Here is a 22,462-nt window from a genome sequence, read left to right on the forward strand (position 1 = left end):
AGATACAGAAAGAGTGAGGGAGAAGGAGGAATATGAATGTATAAAAAGACGAGAGGAGAAAGGGCTGTTGTGTTGCATGGGGGAACAATGACATGAAAGAGCGCAGATCACACACAGGCCAGAGATCTGAGGCCACAGAGAACATCCCGACTTGCAAAAACACCCAGACTGCTCCTCTCTGGGCCCGGGCCGCGAACCCGAGCCGGGTCTGCCGGGAGCCGTAGCGCCATTAGCTTCCCGCCACACTCGTCCGTAAAGTTCTAGGCTTTCGGCTCTAAGCCAAGAAATCTTTTCTCTAACCAGGGAGAGAAATCCATTTTGTAAAACAGCTGTGCTGAGTCTGGCAGTGTCAATTATGCAGCAAGCAAGGGAATGCACAGCGCACTAAACATGGTACAAGAACTGTTACAATTTTTTTTTTTAAAAACAACATTCGAATCTCCAATACAGAGGATGGTCCCATCCCATGGAAAGTGATTAAGGTGTTTTTCCATGCAACAGCAAAACACACACACACGCACACACACACACACTAAAAAAACACATGGCAAGAGGAAGCTAAAATGTTATCTCTGTCCCAGAGCCAACAGGAAGCAACAGGAACAGGAAGTGGCTGGTATTCTGCCATGCCCAGTTAGGATGCTTATCTCTGGTTGTTTTTTCCCCCACATCGACCCGCCAAAATTCCAACATTCGTCCTCCTCCCTGCGTTTCTCACTTTACACAGCAAGTCATGCGTTTCCTGGGCTTTCACAGCTCTGTGACTGCCCGGGCCAGCGCGGCCCGCCAGGGCCCGAATGCACGTCGAGGCTGAGCCTGAAACGTGAGCATCTTCATGGAGAACACCGCGTTTCTCCAAAAAAGCTACGAATGGGTGAACCGCAGTGAGAAAACAGGAAGTGGAAGACTCTGCCTGTGAAGTGTCCCCTTTCTGGAACACCAACATCAATCCACAAATTCATATATATTTGAATGATTCTTTCAAGAAGTTACGTGTGTGTGTGTGTGTGTGTGTGTGTGTGTGTGTGTGTGTGAAGGTGTGGGGAGGGGGGGGTAATTCAATGGTGATCTAATGAAAGCCATGGTGACCAAAACAGCATGTTTTAAATGACAAAGGTACTTACATTTTGTTTTACTATCTTTCGTTTAATCTGTAAAAGCTGTGTCATTTTTTTAAGGAAGCCCTTCAGCTCACAAAATATCTCACTCACATAATTATTACATGAGGCAGGTACTGCGGTGAACTTGGTGAAACCCCGCCCCCCCCCCCCCCCCCCCCCCCAGGGTTTGTCAGACGGCGTGGTCGAACACTCCGGGCTACGACAGGGTGGCGGGGCGGTACTTACGAAGCCCGCGCAGTGTTCACAGAAGGTGGGCTTGACGTAGGTGGTCTCAGTGAAAGAGTGGATGAAGCCCATCTTGCAGTTGAGCAGGGAGCTGGCTTTCATGAAGTAATCCACCATCTCCTCTCGACTGATCCTGCCATCACTGGGAAAGAGAGAGAGAGAGAGAAGAGAGGAAGAGCGAAAAAGGAGGGGGTAAGGGAGAGATACAGAGGGTTGGGGGGTAGAGGGAGGGAGAGCTATGCAATTAATTTTGTGCTTTTACAAACTGTGATGATAAAGTGCTTATATTTTTTATTTTTTTAAAAGAGACAGAGACAGACAAACAGAGAGAAAGAGAGAGCTAGAGAGAGACAGAGAGAGAGAGAAGGAGGAATGTGAATGTATAAAAAGATGAGAAGAAAAAAGGCCGTGGTTCAGGAGGAGAGAGCAAGAGAGTTTTTTGGGCTACACACCATTAAGATTATATGCCATTTCAAATCTGACACCATCAAACCATTTTCCATGGCAATGCTGTGAGAGAGAACATCCAAAAGTGGAACGAAATCTCCTGTGCATATATAATAGGGAGGTATATTCAACTGTATATATTTAACTATTGCAATGATAGTGATTGAAAGTCTTTCTTTAAAATGTGTTTTGTGTAACTGCTAACTAGCCTTAAATCAGAAGTATTGTGTTCCCTTAGTAAGTGTATTATTAAAAGCGACCACATATTACACATACATCTCATGAAATATATTGCTTTAGAGCCCAAACCCCTGTCAGAATGAGACTAGCAATCACCTGGCTAAAGTCCAGGGTCTCATTTAAAGAAATAATATGTCCCCATATGTGGTATTTGGTTTGTACTAATACGCAAGTGTTATTAGTTAAGTAGAACTGACAGGCCTATTCAGTTTTTGTTATTTATCTTTAATATATTTACTTTTTATTTTTATTTTTAGTTTTACCATAAGCTTGCATGGAAAACCATCGACAGGACATATAGTTATTGACAGTTTCATAGAACTCTCACATAGAACACTCAATTGACAGCACTTCATGTGTGAACTGCCAGTGTGAAAATTCAGTGAAGCAGTTCAACAACTATTTGTGATTGCATACCGCTTTCATTTAATGGGCACCTGTCATGCAACCATTAGAAGGCCTCAACTGTTTCACATCTGCCATACTTTACTTTGAAGCTTTTACAAGGAAAAAGTGTGGTGGAAGTGTCCCGATGCCCAGCCGTGGCCAAAGGCCCTGGTTTGTACTCACTGGTTTTTGTCCAGTTCGCCGAATTTGCTGAGATACGGAAAGTTGTTTCTAATGATCTCAAACTCCTCCTGGGAGATGTGACCGTCCCCGTCCGTGTCGAAATTCTTAAACACAGACTGCGCCGCAGAAAAAAAAAAAAAAAAAACATAAGACACAACCCTTAATCACGTCTGAAACTGAGTGGTAGCTCAAAGTTTTAATCAAAGTTTTACAAATGTAAAATTAATTTGCACAATTGATTAGTCACAAGTGTTTAAAGAGCACCTTTAAAGGGTTGACCGCGCTGTTAGCATAGAACATGCGTCTGCTTGCAGATTGAAATTAACTACTTTTTCTAAAAAAACTTAATTGGAAAAACTTGAAGCCCAAGGAAAGAGTTCTGTGGCAAGTACTGTGCTGCTCTGTGGGACTCATAGGCTTTGAGGGAATGCAGATTTCATATTGAACATTCACCAACATTGTTAGATTACAATGTCAACTTTGAAGATGAATGCTGATTTTCTTTCTTGTCCCCTGAAAGGTACTAGTTCCCATTTGGGCCCCAATATTAAAAAGTACTTCTAATTTGGTTTTCCGACATTATAAAAAGGTTTTTTTTAATTTGGGTCCCAAAATTTTGAAGTTTAAAAACCAGTGCTCTACTGTGATGCCTTCAAGAAGAGGTTTCACACAGAGGTTAAATATTTCCCCTGTCACATGATCAGGGAACATTTGAGGCCCTAGGCGAAACGTCTTACCTCTACCATCTTTTCAATATGTTTGGTGATGATAGCAGGGTCAGCTTTGGGTTTCACGGACGACGCCCATTCATCTATCATGGTGGGCTTAGGGGTGGGACTAGGGGTGGGGTTAGCGGCCTGGAAAAGCAATTTTCAGTAAAAAAAATAAAAAACAACAAAAAAACAAACATTAGTATGCAGTGTTTCTCAGTCTTACATGTGTCATGGATTTCCACTTCAGCCAGTCTGCTTTTTTGGCCAATCACACGATGAAGCTTTGCCTATTTATGTCTGTGTTTACATTTATAGACACAAATATTAAAAAAAAAAAAAAAACATCTGCTGTAGTTTCCAGGTTTAAAATTCAACAGTGAGCACAGATTCTGTTTATCATATTTCTGGAAAACTTTACAGAGGTGCAGCCTCCCTTTTGAAGTATGATTTAATTCTAGATGTCTACCCCTTAAAGACAGAAAATGCACACACAGTCACACACACACACACACACACACACACATACGCACACACCCACAATAATGTATCGCCCATCAAAAAATATTTCTAACCAATCTGATCATCTACAGAGACTGTATGACTGGCCTACAAGGATAAATACAGCCTGTTTGACTGCTAATATTTGTTTGCCACCCAGAAGCGCGTGAGGGAACACAGGCCCCGCACCAGTGAGTCATTATTTATAAACAGAACGCTAGCTCCACTGAGCGTTTTGGGTATAACGGGGGGGGGGGGTTGTTGTTTCTCCAAATGTTTAACTTCTGTATCACCGGCAGAGCGCTGGCATATCGGATTGTTAGAAGTAAGCCACGCCCCCACCCCGTCTCCTATTGGCTGATGCGGCCCCCTGCTCACCGCTGGCTTGGAGCTGCGGGGTTCCCGCTGCAGGGACATCTGATAGATCTCCTCCTCGGTGTGGTACTGATCCAGAGACACCTGCAAGGGGGGGGGAGGGGGACATCAGGGACACACGAGTGGTGAGAGTCCCATTCCTCTCCAGAGCCCTTTTCCAATGACTTCACCAGAACCACAACCAATCCAACACCGAATCTCCATACCACAGGAACACAGCATTTCCTGGACATTTCTGCTTGCCAGGTCCAGCACTTTATCGTCAGTCGCTGGAAGTGCCGTTTTTCCTTTTTTTTTTTTTTGTACATTGAATCAGGTGTCTTAGTCCTGGGCTACGACCATAACCTATCCACACACAGGTGGATAAGAGAAGAGAAGAACATCCCTGGAATAGATGCTAACTATTATACAAATAATTTGTCCCACCCACCAGCACCCTCTTGCCTAAACACACATCAATCCCTGCTTAATTACTGTAGACTAGCATCGCATTGAGCATTATTTTGCATGTTAGTATGAATTTCCCACAGAAAACGAACTGCCATTTCTGAAACGTGGACAGTCTGTATTTCAAAATCCAACTGTCCAATTCAATTCAAGTCAACTTTAGTTGTACAGCACTTTTTTACAGAGATACTGTCTCAAAGTGGCTTTACGGTGGGATCAGGCCTGAGTCCCAAAAAGCAAGCAAATGGGCTTTTAAAAAATCCACAGTGGGGAGAAAAGCACTCAGACGGTAGCAGGAAAAAACTCCCCAATGGGAAGGAATCTTGAGAGGAAGCTGGCTACAAAGAGGGAGCCCATCCTCCACTGGCTGGCCCGGTGTAATAATTAAGATGGAATAAATGGTATCATTAATGTACAGTACTGAGGTATCAAACATAGCAAATGATAAAATGGGTTGTGTGGGTCACAGAAGGAGGTAGCTAAAGTTAACAAGGTATCATTTGTCATAATATTCATCTACAATTCGTCTCATCTTCAAAGATGAGTCGGGACACTGGAGAGGAAGCAGAAATGCTGGAATTTCCTGGGAAAAGGAGAACATAAGATCGGCCTAATTATTCTCTCGCACCCAGAGCTCAAACCTGTTCCCAGAGGCTATTGACTCCAGCTCTAACGACTTTCAAACAACAGCTGACTTTCAAAACTTGCACGACAATCAGTATTTTTTGCTTCCCACTAATGATGTAAACAGCATCAGCATCAGGATCAAGGTTAGGCAGCACTACCTCAGAAAGAATCACTCACACTCGAGGTATGAAAAAAACAAAACGAAATACAGAGGAATACCTTAAGAAGAATAAAGAACTGCCTTCAAACCAGCTAAATATAGAAACATGGTCCTGACACCGACTGTCAATGAGAGGAAAAAGCAGTCTGCTCATTATTGATGGAGAGAGAACACAGTGTCGCTGACAATGAGTCTACACCTGAGAGAACTGCATCACGGCAGCTCTGCATTAAAGTTAATGTTACCAACGGCAAGACGGTCGACAAAATCAGGGGTCCTTTGATCTTGACTGTGACTGTGGATGAGAAATTAGAATGACTGTGAAAATGTGCTGTTTTTGATAGAGGGATACTAAGATCAAATACGATTCCTCAAATAACTTTCATCAAGCAAAAATCTAGCAAGATTACCAGAATTCGTGAAGCAGATCCTCGGCTAAAACAAACCTCAGTTTTAGTCATTTCTTTCCTGAAGCTTTCAGCGACAGTATTTCCCTCTTATAGATTTTAATTAGGCCTTCAAGCCAGAAGGTTTGAAAGCCAAGCAGGACATTTTATCATCGAATTCTTCCTTCCTTCCTTCCTTCCTTCCTTCCTTCAATATAAACCTTTATTATTTCCTAAATGTATTTTTTCCTAATTTTGTCTAGTTATTTTTCACACTGTAATCTCATGTGCTTCGTAGACAACCAGGACCCGGCCTGGATTTCATAACACATATCAGGCTTCCCTACTGTGCAGTCTCAGGCTCAAATTTGACTGCACAAAACTGCACTTCCATGGCTTTCAAAACGCTTTTTGCCAGCCTATGGAATGTCAATGGGTGACGTCACAGTCACTTCGTCCATATTTCTGTTTTTTTTTTTTTTTTTCCCCGTCTATGGTTTATACCCATTCATTAAAGTAATAACCGGCTAATTACAGGAGTGTTGTCGGCGTATCTTTCCCTTATTGTTCCTGTTAAATTAACTTGTAACTAATAACAGCCAATTAGAAGAATCCCGCGTACACTGTATTCCCACACTACAGGTGGGGGATGCAGCAGAATCATTCTGCGATAAAAATAAAAAATGGCTTTGAGGGGAAAGCTATGTGATGCCTGGCAATCGGATTACGAAGGAGCTTCAGAGAAATCTGTAAGTTTCCACTGCGGATCCATTTTAAAGGGGGGGGGGGGGGGGGGCGGTAGGAAAACGCATTCCAAATTATTTGGGAAATATATACAAGAGGGCCTCTATTTTTAAACCCGTGTTCCATGGCAACATAATTGCAGATTACAATAGGAGTGTGAATGCCATAATGGCTTGCCAGGAAGAAAAGAACATTTTTTTTTTTTTCAAATTTCTTTCCACGTACAGTACGCCTAAACAATGCGATTAGAAAAGCACACTGCAGTCCATCACCCAATTTTTAGCTCGCATGCACAGAACTGTAGATTGTAACATTTATTTATGGAACAGGGGCTGATATATCTGTCTGCCTCAGACCACAGAGAGGGAAAGGGGGGTTATTTTTCTGTTCTTTTCTTTTGACCAATTTCTCCCACCACCCCCCCACCCCCCTCGCATTTGGCGTAATTTCCAGTCGTGCCTCTTGCATCGTTGTTATGCCACCCAAACCCGCTTTTCCAGGAGCACGGCTGATGAAGTGTGTGTGTGTGTGCGTGTGTGTGTGTGTGTGAGAGTGTGTGTGTGTGTAGCCAATGCAATCGCCCACAAACCTCCCCACAGATCACACAGCGCTTCAGCAAGGCTAGCTTCCTAGCAAGGAGGGAAAAACTAACTAGTAGCTTGTGCACGACTAGCTATGATGCTATGACATTTACATTTTAGGCTTTTAGCCGAGTGACTCTTCAGAGTGCACAGAGTGCAGCTATAAGGCCTGGCCTCTGCGCTTTTTATTTCCTGACTGAGGAAATTGTGCATTCATTTTATGGATCATCCTGATGGCATATAATCATGAAAGCGGAGTGGTTCAGGCAGCAGTAAAGGTTTTTTTTTACAGCAATGTTAAAATTGCCCCTTTTACACAAGGCTTATGAAACGTAACATGCTCTAACCAGGCGGAGTCTGCCTCTGCCGCCGCAGACACATCAACAGTGACTTTTATGTTTACGTCTAGGCATTTAACAGACCCTCGTATCCACAGCAACCTAAATGGCTGGCAGTTTTTACATACATTCCATTTACGCTGCAGGACATTTACTGAAGCCATTTCGGGTTGAGTAGTTTACACAAGGGTACAATGGCAGCATCCCAACTGGGAATTGCCTCAGCAACCTTCGAGTTGATAGCAGAGTACCACTACGCTGCATAACGATTCACCCCCTAATGTCCGTAAATGTCAAAGTCATCATCTATATGTGCTTGGCAGTAAAATAGCAATTAACCTAAGACCACAAATCAGGTCTCGGTGCCCTTCCACCAACAATGAACTACCGCATGCGTAATGAATAATGGATGTGGCGGAATTTTCTACGCAACAAAGGACCGTAGTGGTCAGCATTTTAGCCCTTAGGTTTGCCGGCCTCTGGCAGGTGAAATGCTGCGTTTGCCGACAGTGAGGTACACTCGGGAGCTCCCTAACAGCCTGCAGGCAGGGTTTCCTGTGCCTGAGTGATGCTGACGCTTCCAGCTCCTAGCAGCTGGGCAACGCGCGCGTGCGCGGAATGTGCGGGCCTTCCTGTTTCACACACCCCCCCTCCCCCCCCCCCCCAAAAAAAAAAAAGCGAGTGCGGCGCTCTTGCCGTGCCGTGCCCCCCCGGACTGACCGTGAGCAGGTTGAGCAGGTCGGTGTTGGCGTCCATGCCGGGGGGCGTGGCCTGGACGAGCGCCAGCTCCTGCAGGATGGCGTAGAGCTGCTGGGTCTTGGCCAGGTTGACCCGGGTCTTCTCCGGGTCGCCCCAGTCGGGCAGCGCCACGTGCACGGCGATCAGGTCCTTGAGGTGCACGCCCAGGATGGGGAAGCGGAACCCCGAGCACTCGGCGAAGCGGCGGCGGTACTGGCTGTAGTTCCCGCAGGACGTCACCAGCTCCGTCAGGCTGTTGAACACCTGGGGGGAGGGCCGGGGGGTGGGAGGGGGGGTGGGGGGGGGAACGGGACAGATGAGGACGGGTTAGGACGCTGAGGCTGCGGGAAATCGCGTTACTTCCATACATAAGACGCCCCTATCCAGAGTGAGCCTTCTGATGTAAGATGTAAGAGATCATGTGGCGCCTTCAGAAAGATTTCAACCCCCCTCCCCCCCCCACCCACCCCCCATTGATTATCCTTTTGTCTTTCTGCGGTACAACGTCTAATCAATAGGAGATCAGATCTGTCACATTATCTTGAAGACCAAGTAACTGTCCTTGGAACAGTTTTTGAGATGAAGGTCTTCTGAGGCAAAAAAAAATGTAAGAATTTCTTTTTTTTAATGTTGTTGAAGAAAAAAATGGTTCTTGCATCATCCATGTGTTAAATATATTGTGTTGGTGATGCCAGAAGAAAACAAATACTTCAATGCATTAAAAATTTAAGGAGCAACAGCACAAAACGAGGAAAAAGTTCAAGGGGGGTGTATTGTTTTGTAAGTGCCTTCACATGATTTACATGAGCAATGGTGCCAGACCAGACAAACAGCATTCCAGCTGGTATATATGTGACCTCACTGAAGCGTCAATGAAAACAAACAAGCTAAGCAAAAACCAAAATATAACTCCAGAATCCCCACAGATCACCTCCATAACAAGCCCTATAAACAAAACCTAAAAGCACAAAACCTACAATAAACTGAACATTATTTTCAGCCTGGCATGAGAGGGGAGCCAAGACGCCAAGTCTGAAGAGGCGGGTCTTCAGTCTGCCTCCGAAGATGGACAATCGTGGACAATTCAGCCGTCCTGACCACCCAGGTTTGGACGTCGGGCAGGGTTGGTTGTCGATTGGGCGGGACTTCACATCCAGCTCCGCCCCCATCGACCCATGCAGCAGGTGAAAAACAATCCTGCCTTTTCGAAAACCTCTAGATTGGACTTGGGGGGTGTGTGATGTCAAAGGGCGGGGTTTGTCACAAAGCTCCGTCCTCCCACAGCCTTTAGCCAGATGGCTCTCTGACCACCGTGGGAAGCCAGTTCCAGAGCTGAGCACAGACAGGCACTGCAGCGTTGCAGAACGCAGAGCAAGGAGATCCGGCCAGGGTGTGAAGCTTTGAAGATTCAGAGTACGGCGAAGCCGTCTTATTAACTGCCCTGCCGGCTAGTATCAGGGTTTATTAACTTGATCTGAGAGATAACAGGCAGCCTGCGGAGTGAAATGAGTCACATAATTGGTGTCACAGGAAAGGGTTTCTGCTGAGCAGATAAACGTGGCCATACATCTGAGCAGTGTTTTCAGGTAAGAGGAACTGAAATAGCATGTAGCTGTGTAAACCATCAGGTCACGGGACTTTATAACGACGACAATACCGATGGTGAGGTTGGTGATGCCAATTATTATTACTGTGGTGAAGATAATGATGATAACAATAATTTTATATTATTATAAGGGCACTGTAGCATCCCTGGTTTTTCAGAATCCTCAACTCTTACTTCCACGTAATTTACGATAAATGTATTATGATTATGGCGATGAAATTAACAAAGGCACTGATAGTGAAGTTAATGAAGATGATGATGACGATGAGGCCTGTGATAATATACATGAAGAAGGTGATGACTGCGATGTGATGATGACAATGGTGCATGATGACAACGAGGATGATGATGATGGTGATGATGATGATGACCACGATGATGATGATGACCATGATGAGGATGACCATGATGATGAGGATAATGATGATGATGATGAGGATGATGACCACGACGAGGATGGTGATGATGATGGTGATGATGAGGAGGAGGAGGAGGAGGAGGAGGAAGAGAAAAAGACAGAAAGGCAGGACCCCGGCAGCCGTACCTTGTTGGTCTCACTGCTGATGTGCGACTGCGTGTCCTTGAGCCTGGAGATGGAGCTGTTGCTCAGGCCGCCCACCACCGCCATCAGCGTGTTGAAATTCTGCAGCTGCAGCAGTTTCTGGGGGGGGGGAGAGAGGGAGGAACGGTGGGGAGAGGACGAGAAAGAGAGAGGGGTGAGCGAAGGAGGGGCAGGAGACAGAGAAAGTGGTGAGACAGAAGAAAGAGAAAAGAGGAAGAGGGAACAAGCAAAAGAGAGAGGGAGAAGGGGTGTAAATTGGAATTTATAAAGAGAGGACGGGTAAGTTGCGGTGAATAAGACACCAAAACATCACCATTCCACAGAGAAACAGGTGATGATGAGACCAAACAGTTGACAGACAAACAGACACACTGCATGTAGGGTTCCTCCACAAAATGGAGACAGACTTATCGAAACAATGCAGTGACACAGTGACATGCTGACACCCATGAAAAGGACACACAATGAAAACATGCACACACACGCACGCACACACGCACGCACGCCCACATAGACATGTACACGCGCTCACACACACACGCACACACACATAGACATGTACGCGCACACACCGGCACACACGCACACGCACACATGCCCACACACACACACACACACACACACACCTAGATTGGGATTGGGACAGACCTTGCAGGTATATACCCAATCACCGTGTCATCAACTTAGCCATAAATCCTTCTGCGTGTGAACCCGCAGGGGGCCTGTCTTTCCTTCAGGCCACATGGCGTTAAGTGAAAATCGATCGGGTCACAGCTGTTTCTGTAGGCTCCCAGGGGGCACCATTCTTCATCACACTACCCCACTACAAACCGACACGAGCGTAGGCCGTACCCAAGTGCACTTTGGGATCCTAATGCAGCTAATGAAAGACATCAGTAAACCTAAACGGTTTGCAATAAGAACAAGCTAAACGATAGCGTCTCAGTCAAAATAACATCGCTTTCATTTAAAAGAAAGCATTGAAATATAAAGAGATTAAGCAAGCGTGCATCCCGCCCAGAGTTCTAAATCTGCAAAATGATAACAATGGCCACGCTAACAAAAACACAAACTCAAAAACTAAAAAGCGCAAACTGAGCTTTTTAAGTATCCACGAAGTCTACTTAAAGAATGGAAATCAATAGCAGGCATTTAATGCACCCCGCACATTAAAAGCAGCTACACACCCTGGGTGACAACACATGCAGTAACACTGTCTGTAGCGTAAGACGGGGCTGACAATAATCAGCTCTACAGAAGCCATTAGGCAGCCCATAATCCATCAAAGGGGAGCTTTCGGGAACACAGCGGATGATCACTGTTGCATCTGACCCGAAACTGCCCTCATGATCGATTTGGTTCTTTGTAAATTAGAAAATTTTCTTTTAATGTTTTTTTTTTAATACATCTGCTTTACGGAAGCCCATTTGGGACACAAAAAGACCGTACAGCGGCACGGGAGAGTTCCGACGTGAGAATCGACCGAGAGCCCGTTTGAATGCACCTTGCCCTATATCGCATAGGGGCGATATAGCTCAGGAGGTAAGACCGATTGTCTGGCAGTCGGAGGGTTGCCGGTTCAAACCCCGCCCTGGGCATGTCGAAGTGTCCTTCAGCAAGACACCTAACCCCTAACCTCTAACTGCTCTGACGAATGAGAGGCATCAATTGTAAAGCGCTTTGGATAAAAGCGCTATATAAATGCAGTCCATTTACCATTTACTTCGATTTGCGAGACGTTCCGGGTAAGAGAGCGTCTGCAAAATGAATGCGGTGTAATGGAAAATGTGAACAAAAATATGCTGGTGGATGACTGCAGGAATATAAATGGATTCACTGTGTGATAAGCGGCCCATTGCGTGCACTGTCATGATGGCGTAGCTGTTTGGAGAAAGAGATTAGTAACCGGAAGGTTCTAGTTTGACATCTGTGATCAGTTGGGTACTGCTGAAGGAGACACAACCCGGAGTTACTTCAGTAAATATCCATCAGATATGAGAGATTCAAATGGTTGGATTACAGAAAGCTGCCAATCAAGTAAGTGGCAGTGCTGTGTAATGGTCGAGTAACTGAAACTTGCAACCCCCCAAAAAGCTTGCAGGTTCGATTCCCAGGTAGGACACTGCTGCTGTACCCTTGAGTAAGGAACTTCACCTGCTTAAGTACATTTAAATGGACTTTGCGTATCCATAAATGGACGGATTGTCCATTTTTGCAGAAGCTTAATCTAAACGTATATTCAGCGACCGTATAAATGTAACTATGTAACACCATGTAACACCATGACACTATGTAAAAAATAATAATTTTAAGTTGTGTAAAAACCTAATAAGGGGGTATGCTAAGTGGCAGTAATGTAAAATGGGGACACCCCATCTGCCAGTTACATTCAGTTAAGGATTCCAAGACACATCACTGGGTGAACCCCCCGCCCCTCCCCCCACCCCTGTCAGTTTGCTGCAGCCAAAGATAGGAATGGGCACCAATCTGCATTGAAACTGGAGAGTTTTCTTTTCACTTTCTCTGTTTTTTTTAAGCCTAATCCTTTTCTCCATTTGCTTGCCTAACCTTGTCTCTTCCTCTCTCATATCACCGGCTGTGTGCAGCCCTGTATCATTAATCCTCCTGCTGTCAGTGTCTGTGTGTATATCACCGTATCTCTGTTACTGCAAATGCAAACTGAGAATCATTCTCGATTGGCTTGACCAGTGAGAAGAATTATCCAATGAAATTAATAAAAAGTCAAGGGGGGGGGGGGGGGGGGGGGGGCAGTTACAAAACAGGCCAAAACAGGCCAAATAACCACCCTCCAATAATACAGCATAACGATGACAAAAATCATTTCACATAATAAATATGGAGATTTGTTGTTGTGATAGAGATATATTGATCAATAGTCTGCAGCATTTCCCCTTAGAATTCACCAGAAAAGATCATTTCACAGCTGACCTTTAAAAGAATTTCTTTCGGGGGGGGCGGTGGGGGCATGCACCTTCAACTGCCCCCACAGAATAGCACTTCTCTGAGTCCCACCCCCCCAATTTCATACTGAGGTTACACCCTTGGATCAATAAAAGAACATGCTGAAAGGAAGAGAAGGAGAATAAACATGAAAGCAGGCAAAAATATATCACCGCAGCAATGAGAAAGAAAGGGATCGATGGTGCAGGAGGCGCAATAGGGAAACGAGGGGGAGGAAAAATGAGAAAGAGAGAAAAAGAGAGAGAGAGAGAGAGGGAATGAGACTAAACGAGTCCGAGAGGGAACGGCAAAGGAAACTGAGCGAATGGCATTTGGAAGAGAGAGGATTAACAAGGAAGAGACACATGTGGGGTGAGGGAGGGTTCGAGGATGAGGAACAGGAAAGAGAGGGAGCGGCGGGTGGCGGTGTCCCGGGATGCGTCCGGGGGGGGAAGGGGGGGAAGGGGGGGACGGGGGGGTATGGCGGGGGCGAGTTCACACGTCAGCGAGCGGGGGAAGGGCGCCGCGGAGAGCGTTCCGTAACCCGGCTGTCAGGAAAGGCGCTCGGCGGGACGCGGCAGAGGGGAGAGCCAGACGGCCACCGCCATTGGCTGATCGCTAACCCCTGGCGCTCGGGAGCCTCCGCCGCCGCCGCCAACACCAGGAAGTCGCCGCTCAAAGACAGACCCCAGCCATTTCCCGGAAAGGAAGCGAAATTCGAGGCCGACGAAGGTGAGCGTTTCCTTTTTACACACCCCTCTCTCACACAAAGCCTTTTAGTGAGACGGACGCTTTAAAGAAACCACTTCCTCCCCCCCCCCCCCAACTCCCACCCACCCCCCACCCCGCCCGCAAGAGTTTGTTCCTTTTCAAATTCTTTCCGACTTCTTTTTTTCCTGCAAAATGTTTATTCCATGTCCCACACGGGTCAGATGCAGCAAGCAAACACAGTACAGGCTGCAAGGCGGAACATTGCAACACCAGAGGGCTTGAGGCACGGCACACACGGCATGACTGTTTTAACACCAGCAGATTTTGGGCTGTGCCACATGAAGAGACAGATTTGCAGAGTCGGCAAAACTAAGCGAGGCGTACTTCTGCGGTCAATGCTGTCTCGTCTATGAATGTTGCCATGATCACTTTCATCATAGAACCCTTTCCACCAATCACAAAGTGTCTAGGTAACAACAAAAAGAACAATGCCAGCGGTAATCGGTGGATACTTTCTGTCCGTGCTCCATTTATCCTCAATAGCCTTCCGAAAGCATAGCTACAAAGTGTCCACCAATCACCACCCAGGGTTATTCCGTTTCATCTCACCAACGTGCTCTGCGATTGGTGGAGCTCCTCCCCTGGTCTCTTAGATGGAAAGCGATGTCATCGCCATCTCATCAGTGTTTTATTTCCCCTTTCTGGAGTACTTCTGAAAGACGGTAATGCAGTGGTAATACAGAGCCTCGGCCAATCTAATCCCGCCGTACGCCTAGGGAGAGACAAAGCTAATTGGGCCCCACCGCTGCCGACTCGCTATCGCAGCCAGCACCCTCACGCGCTGTAATAAATCTCACGGGAGTGCCGGCCTCTTAAACAGGAAGCTTTACGCCCTGACCCTGCCAGCTGCTCGGCTCTAAATTAAATGGGATTATTGCACCGCAAGACGAGCCTGGGGACCCACACCATGGACCAGACCCAGGCGGACACGAGCACGCAGACGATACAGATGAGCACATGCAGAACACAGAAGCAGAGAGACAGATAGAGAACTGCATACACACACACACACACACACACACACACATACACACACAAATGCAGACAAACACAGACACACACATACACACACACTCACACACAGACACACAAGGGTAACACAGATAGGCAAACAAACCTATCTGCGTTACCCGTGTCGAGCGTGCTAAACCGAAGGCATAATTAACTGTTGTTCCGATGGAGCCGTTCGCTGATTGGCCGAAGGGAAGCGCTTTACCTGAGCCACGCGGATGAAGTGCGAGATGACGGCCGCTCTCTGGGGGGCGGTGGGCTTGCTCAGCACCATTAGCTGGATCCACTGGGACACGCTGTTGAACAGGGTGATGAAGCGCTCCAGGATGGGGTTGTCCACAGTGCAGCCGTGCATCACAAAGCTGTGGTAGTCCTGGAACTGAGACGGGGGGGGGGGCAATAATTAGGGTCAGATGTAAAGAGAGGGTAGGGGAAGGAACACACACACAGACACACACACACACACGCACACACACACACATGCACACACACGCACACACACACACACACACACACACACATATGTACACACAGACACACACACACACGTACCTCGCATAAGCGGCACACAATGCATACGCACAAACATACAAATACACCCACAGGCCACAAACATATACATTCGCTACACCCAAACACAACCTCACACACAGACATGCACACAAACACACGCACAGCCAGAGGTTAAACATACTCCACACGGCTATCCAGACACAGGGGAAGGAACAAAAAACAGACGCACAGACACAGAAGGACGGGTGTACAGAGTCCTGCCGATGTGTCCTGTTCCGCCTGTGCGACTCTCACCAGGATCTTGCAGAAGGACTTGTACTCCAGGTAGGTGAGGTGCTCGGCCAGCTCGCAGGAGTCCAGGTGATCGAAGAGCAGGGACATCTTCCTCTTCTTGGAGACGGAGGGGACTCGCTGCGTCACCTGCCGCTTCCACTCGTACGACGGCCTGGGTGCGCCCAAAGCTCAAATGAACGTCATGGCAACGCCTTCAGGAATGGCCCACTCCCGTCTAACACAAGCTCTGCTGCTTACAATGTGCACCCATCGATGATGTCACGGAACATGACATTCAAAGGAGTACACAAAATAGTTTCAATTTTCCGTTGCAGTAGAAAGACATCACCAGGTGGAATGTTTTCAAGAATCTGAAAACGGGGGCTTCTGGGTGGCTCATCCTGTTAAGGCACTGTTATGCATGGACGAGCCCCACAGTGTGGTATCGAGAGCAGACGACCGCGACAGTGACAAACCACAGGCCGTCAGCCCTGCAGAGTGATGCACAATTGGCTCTAGTGTCACCCAGGGACGGGGGGGGGGGGGGGGTTTCCGTTGGCTGGTATGATTGCATCTAATCGCACACCAGCAGGTCCCACAGGTAAATCGGGCACCCACACTTCAATCTGTTAAGCAGCTTAAGTAAGGGCTTCCTCTTCGCGAGCGTGGCGTACAGACTAGGCAATGATAAGAGGTTCTTCGGAGGAGAGCAGACGCTTATCTGTGCTCTCACAAATCAAAAGTGGGGTTGCGGCAATGAGTGCTAATAAATACAAATGGGAATTCAAAATCGGGGGTGGGGGGGGGAGTGGAGGGGAGGAAAAAGCATTTTAAATATGAAAGGAAAAATAAAGATTTCAAATGGATCCTAGCAATGAGCAGGGAACAAACATGGCTGACGAGCAAGCCGTTACCTCTGTCTTCTCTACGGGGCGGCAAAAGGCAACACAGCACGGGCGATTTGCTTTGTTAATTTCTTTAATAATTAATTTGGACAGTTCAAAGGAACCGATACGGCAGGGCAGGTTCAGCATGTCAAACAAGGTGAGCGTATTTATGATGGGACGCTTTACTAGTACAATAGTACTAAAACCGTAAAAAAAGTGCTTAAGGATGCCAAACACTTGGAGAGGCCTCTTGGTGTAGCAGCGAAGACAATCTCTTCCACCACTCAAAGCAGCACAGCGTACCGGGAATTTCAGGGTATATATAAGAGCGCCAAAATTTACATCAACATTTTAAAACAGAAACAGGACTGAACTGGGTGTCCGGTTGCAGAACATTGCATGTAAGGAAACTGAGAGAGAGATTGTGCACCTTTATTTTCTGATCTTATCAAACTTTAACTATACTGTACGTTACCCCACAGCCAACCAAGTGTGTGTGTGTGTCAACACTCTGAGGGCAAACATATGCTGCAAAACATGGCAACTGTTGAGAGGGAACGTCCTGTTCCATAGATGGAATGTCTCGTTCAGTAGATGGAATGGCTGATTAATGTAAGCTCCCGGTCATAGGGAAGGCAGTCTTGCGACTGGACTGTTTTGGCACGTGACTTACACGTTCTCAATGTCAATCAGGCGACTCTGGCGCTCATTTCCCTCCAGGGTAAGCAGGTCCTTCAGGCCTTTGATCTGCTCGGCCAGCTCCAGGTTGAGGTCGAACTCAGCCGGGAACTCCGAGATCCAGTACCTGTTCAGATGTGCAAAATGGTGCAGACGAGACGGAATGAGTCATCAGAAGTGTTGGGTACCCAAACCCAGTACCACCACAACAATGGTTTCCGTACGACCGACTCGCAATTCAGATTTTGGTGCCGCACGCCTTCACTGGCTAACGTTACACTCGCTCTGTCGCCTCAGTCAGTAACAGCAGCTAATGTTAGCAAGCTAGCTAACGTTAGACTCGGTCAAAATTCCAAAAGCGAGACGATATAAATTATAAGTGCAAAGTATAATTTAAACAATTAAATAAAGCAAATATTGTTCAATTTCTTTGGCTTTGCGATAAAAAAGTTGCTCTTTAATGTCGTTGTTTGCTCTTTATCTTAAAGGAGGTATCAATTCAAGCAGTGTTCTAAAAGTATTGTTTCAGCACTGGTATCGGCCAAATCTAAACAATACACATCCGCAGTCATCAGTGTGCTGTATCTGATGGTTTATCTCTTACATTGAGATACAAAGCGTGACAATCACAGGTAGGTTCTGAGAGAGCCTGGCCTTACTTGACTAGGTGGCAGATTCTCGTCCGGAGCTCAGCAGTACAGTTCTCTGTCTGGGATCTGTCAGGCTGTTAAGGGAAAACTCTGCCCTATATCCTTTCCCACCAACATTTTTTTTACCTTAATGCAGCCCCTAAGCAGAGACCCTGGATCAACCTTAGGAATTTTTCCCACAGTGGGGTTATGACTAGGGTCATATAAGCTCTCCGTGGTTCAGGTGTAAGATTTTTCCCATACTGGTTGAGGCTATGTTCAGGATTAGGTAAGCACTGACCCTGGGTTAGTTTTGAATGAATTTGTCCCACATTGGTGAGGGTTGCGTAAGCTCTGTTCCTGGATCAGCTGTAAGGATTTTATCCCACCATGGCTACGTTTATGGTTATGGTCATACAGGCTGACCCTGGATCAGCGGTCTCGAGCAGTGCAAGACGGCAGCCACACATCGTTCTGAGGCGATGTTTCCCTTGCTCAGTCGGGTGGTGACGGCCAACTGCCATCTTAGGACCATCGCAAAAGGATACTTCTGCAGGAGCATCCTGGCGAGCTCGGTGGAGGGGAGGTACCAAGGATGCATCATGAGGAACATGCGCACCTGGGAAGGCTCCTTCAAGGAGCCTTTGTCATCTGAGAGAGGGGAATAAACATCAGGTTCAGCACACTCCAGCATGCAGACGCTGACGATCTAACAGCTTTGTTATAGACAGGATGGGTCCAGTGTTGTTCAGCGGGCGACAAAGGGCTAGAATAATGGATGACTGAAATACCATTATTATTTATAGCTAGCATACAGCCCCATCAATCTCTAGGTGGAGACGTCTAGTATTCTAAAGGCTTAAATGACTGCAGCATTACCACTTCCTATTCTGGGGGATAGAGTGAGTGGGTGGAGCCAAGACTCACAATGATAGATGATTGACAGGTCTGCAAATACCAACCGAAGGCTTGGATGCAGGCGTCCACCAGCTCGTCGACCGTCGCCGACTGATCCTGGGTGGGGGACTCCATCGCGCCCGCCTTTCCTCCCCTCCCCTCCTCTCCTCTCCTCCTCTGGCTTCCAACGGCCTTTCCCTCTCTTCCGTTGCTTCTCTCCACCTCAGTCACCTTCCTGCTCTGCAAGCAGACACAGGCAAAAAAAAAAAAATTAACACTTTAGAGGTGTAAGATCACAAATATGTAATTGGAATGCTCTTAACAGAACATTCAAATGCTGATGTAACAATTGCCAGTGGTAATGGAAATCAATGGAGTTCAAGAACACTTAGAATTTTGAAAAAAAAAAAAAACCTTCCAAATAAAAATACTCTTGAAATGGATAATAGATGTCTAGCATGTCCTCTTTCTAGAAAAAGTGGACACAAATCCATGTAAGTGCGTGCATGCTTACGTAGGTGTGTGTATGCATCCAATAAATTGGTGTGAGGGAATTGCGTTTTTGGAGCACAGAGGTTGCGGGGTCAAAGCCCAGAGCATCTTTGGCTGTCAGTATGTTTGTGTATGCATTTATGTTAAGTCAAATTTTAGCTTCCAGCACTGCAAGTCCTGACTGTGTTGAAGCAGCCTCATATGGTCAGGTTTCAAATTAGGAAGTGCTAAGACCACATCATCGCACCACAGACTTCAGTTTCTGCTGCAGGCTTCTTTAATCATGTTAGTCTGAACGTCTGTTGAATATATGCTGAAATACCATTAGGCAATATATGATACAAGAGATTTCCTAACCACGAGGGCATCTGTACAGAGAGAGTAGAAATGCAGATGGGGCGTTTGGAGGAAATTACAAAAATTTAAGAGCTTATTGCCTTCAATTTCTTGACAGTTTGGCTGTAATTCTTATCTGTAATTTTATCAGTAATAGAGTTACACAGCATAGCGCAATTCGGTCATCGTTTAAAAGGATTCAAACTAGAACAAAAAATTAAACAATATACCATTTTATTACTGCACTGAACTAAATGAATTCTGCCTGCCTTTGTAATTGGTTATTGCGTGCATTTTCTTCCTTTGAAAATGAGAACACGAAGGCACGCAGCGTGAGTGTGATGTTCCGTTTTTCAGACAAAAGCCTGCTCAATGCACTTCATGTTAAGAAGTAGGAAGCCTGTCTTTTGCAACTCCGTTGATCTAAATAGATTCCTTCCCACAGGAATATTTGTGTAGGTGGGCCTTCATTTTCACAACTCTTGCTCCAAGCAACCACGCATTTTGTGTAATAAAAGTCGCTGGATAAGGAACGGTTCAGCGTGTTTTTTGGGAGGATGTCGTCCAGCTCCTGATTGGCTCTTTCCAGCACGGTCCTCTTGACCTTATAACTACTCCCTTTGAATTGCATAGCAGACACGCTTATCCGGTTTGTGCACAGTTTCTGGTTGAAAGTAAATCTGGTTGTAAGTACCTAGTTCAAGAGTACAACAATATAATTGGCTGGATTTGATCATGTGGGTCACTATGAACCCGCACCTCGAGCGAGCCAGAGGAGGATGGGCTCCCATATTGCATCTGGTTTCTTCCTATGAGCAATCTAGGGAGTTGGCGATCTTCCCCAAGTTGCCAATGTCATCTGCAGCTTGCTTTTGTGGGAACTGAGACGGAATATCCGGTGAACCACATTTGCGTCAAAAATGTTTTGAAAAATGCTCTATACAAAAACATATTGATTTGATTTTACAGCAGTCACCACACCCACAATGTGAGCCAACAACCCTCCTGGTTATGCCAGTCAAACCTGCGTACTTCCAGTTTTCATTTGAGAGGAAAAGACAGAGCACCAAAGGAAAAATGCCTGATCAAGGTGAATGTCAGCATTATCTAATAAAGTGTGTGTCACAGTATCCAGGTCAACATCGAATCGTGGGATTGCATATTTCTCAGAATTTAGTCCATCTGCAAAAAGTCATAATAATAACATGACCTAAATAAAAACATATCCCTGCAGCACGTTCAGGCATAAAGAACAAGCAATGCTTGTGGTACACATCAGCCGATGTTTCATGAAAGATAAACTGACAGCAAAACATGACATTAAAAAAAAAAAAAATTATGTCCTTATCCAGGGTTACTGATTAGGGTCTGCATGCAAAATGCATGCAATGTTATATTTATAGTTTATTCATCAGATTTTATTATGGACCTGCATATGACTACTTTTGTTTCTAAAAATATTTTTAAACTGTTTTCTTAGAACAACAGGCAGGTCGGGCCCTGGTGGTTTTCGGCTGTCACTGTTCGACTGTCTCTGTACACATTCTTAACAGTGACAATCTAATTTAGGCAGACAGCACTCACCAAGGCGAGTACAGAAATACATTCAACCCACATTTTATCACTTCCTGAAACCAAGACGGCATGTCACAACTGTTTCCTGTACGGTCAAACAGAAATGAGGTGTGTCAGCCTGCACGCTGCCGTTCCACCAAAAACAGAAATGTGTGCTTTCTCAGTACTCTTAATTTATCAGGACTATTTTTCCAAGGGGAACCACGGCAACACGTGGCAGGTCCTCCACGCGAACACGCACGCCACCCCAGATTTCAACCGAAAGCAGAACTAACAAACGCAAAAACAAAAAGCAGCGAAGCACACATCTCATGTCGTAATTTGCAGCTCTGTATTTCGCAGACTAGAATGCAGCGAGCTGCTTATATTTGTGTGAAATGCGGTAATTTTCCGTGCAGAAGGGGCCTGGCTTCGAGGACCTGATGCTGATTGCCTCTAAAAATGCCGCGCTATCACTGAGCCGGTCGGCTCAGTATTAATGCTAACCCAATGCGGCTCAGTGGCGGACTCTGAAACGCCACCGTCATTCACTTCTCATCATGCTGCATTGGGGGGAGGGGAGGTGCTCATAGGGCTGCTCCTGCATCTCACTGCGTGGGAACAAGAGGCAATGCAGCAAAATGATGTCAGAAAGCGTTCTCCCCACGTCCCCCCCTCCCTGTCACCCCCCTGTCGTCCCCCTGTCGTCCCCCAGACCACTGCGGCAGAGCAGTAGGCGGACACTCGCAATTACAGCCGAGAGCCACCGGGGGCACAGGGGAGAGCTCTTCACTCCTCTCCTGCGTCTCGCTGAGGGGGAGACCAAGCGTGAGAAGGCTCGGCTCAGCCCTGAACAGAGCTGAGCGGGGCCAAGCCAGGCTAAATCAGGCCTCAGGAAACCGCACGTGTGAGAACACACCGCAGGCTGAGCTGGGGCTGTGTGTGAACACACACACATACACACACGCTCTCTCCATAGCTCTGGACCTCTCTTTTCACAGTATTTCATAACGCACTTTGAAGGTGGCAAACATCACTCTCTAAATATATCCATCCCAGGGAGTGTGTTTGGTTGGACGCAC

General features: G+C 46.4%; 1 protein-coding gene across 5 annotated transcripts in view; it reads right to left on the reverse strand.

Moving 5' to 3' along the window:
* Positions 1 to 22,462, reverse strand: part of LOC118224367 (RAS guanyl-releasing protein 2-like) — a 38,401-nt gene that overhangs the window by 5,572 nt on the left and 10,367 nt on the right. For 2 of the 5 annotated variants that reach the window (XM_035411837.1, XM_035411836.1), the window contains exons 2-13: positions 19,064 to 19,238; positions 18,650 to 18,752; positions 18,132 to 18,188; positions 17,468 to 17,599; positions 15,929 to 16,079; positions 15,327 to 15,500; positions 10,361 to 10,477; positions 8,193 to 8,474; positions 4,193 to 4,273; positions 3,341 to 3,460; positions 2,604 to 2,719; positions 1,347 to 1,488 (exon numbers count right to left, since the gene is read on the reverse strand). In XM_035411837.1, the coding sequence (XP_035267728.1) occupies positions 1,347 to 1,488; positions 2,604 to 2,719; positions 3,341 to 3,460; positions 4,193 to 4,273; positions 8,193 to 8,474; positions 10,361 to 10,477; positions 15,327 to 15,500; positions 15,929 to 16,079; positions 17,468 to 17,599; positions 18,132 to 18,188; positions 18,650 to 18,752; positions 19,064 to 19,133 (1,545 nt within the window). In that variant the 5' untranslated portion in view covers positions 19,134 to 19,238. Of the gene's footprint in view, positions 1 to 1,346; positions 1,489 to 1,512; positions 1,687 to 2,603; positions 2,720 to 3,340; positions 3,461 to 4,192; positions 4,274 to 8,192; positions 8,475 to 10,360; positions 10,478 to 15,326; positions 15,501 to 15,928; positions 16,080 to 17,467; positions 17,600 to 18,131; positions 18,189 to 18,649; positions 18,753 to 19,028; positions 19,239 to 22,462 lie in introns of those variants that run through there. The other 3 variants (XM_035411838.1, XM_035411840.1, XM_035411839.1) reach the window with 3 other exon arrangements.

This window comes from Anguilla anguilla, chromosome 3 (genome assembly GCF_013347855.1).
Source record: "Anguilla anguilla isolate fAngAng1 chromosome 3, fAngAng1.pri, whole genome shotgun sequence".
In the NCBI taxonomy this organism is placed as follows: domain Eukaryota; kingdom Metazoa; phylum Chordata; class Actinopteri; order Anguilliformes; family Anguillidae; genus Anguilla; species Anguilla anguilla.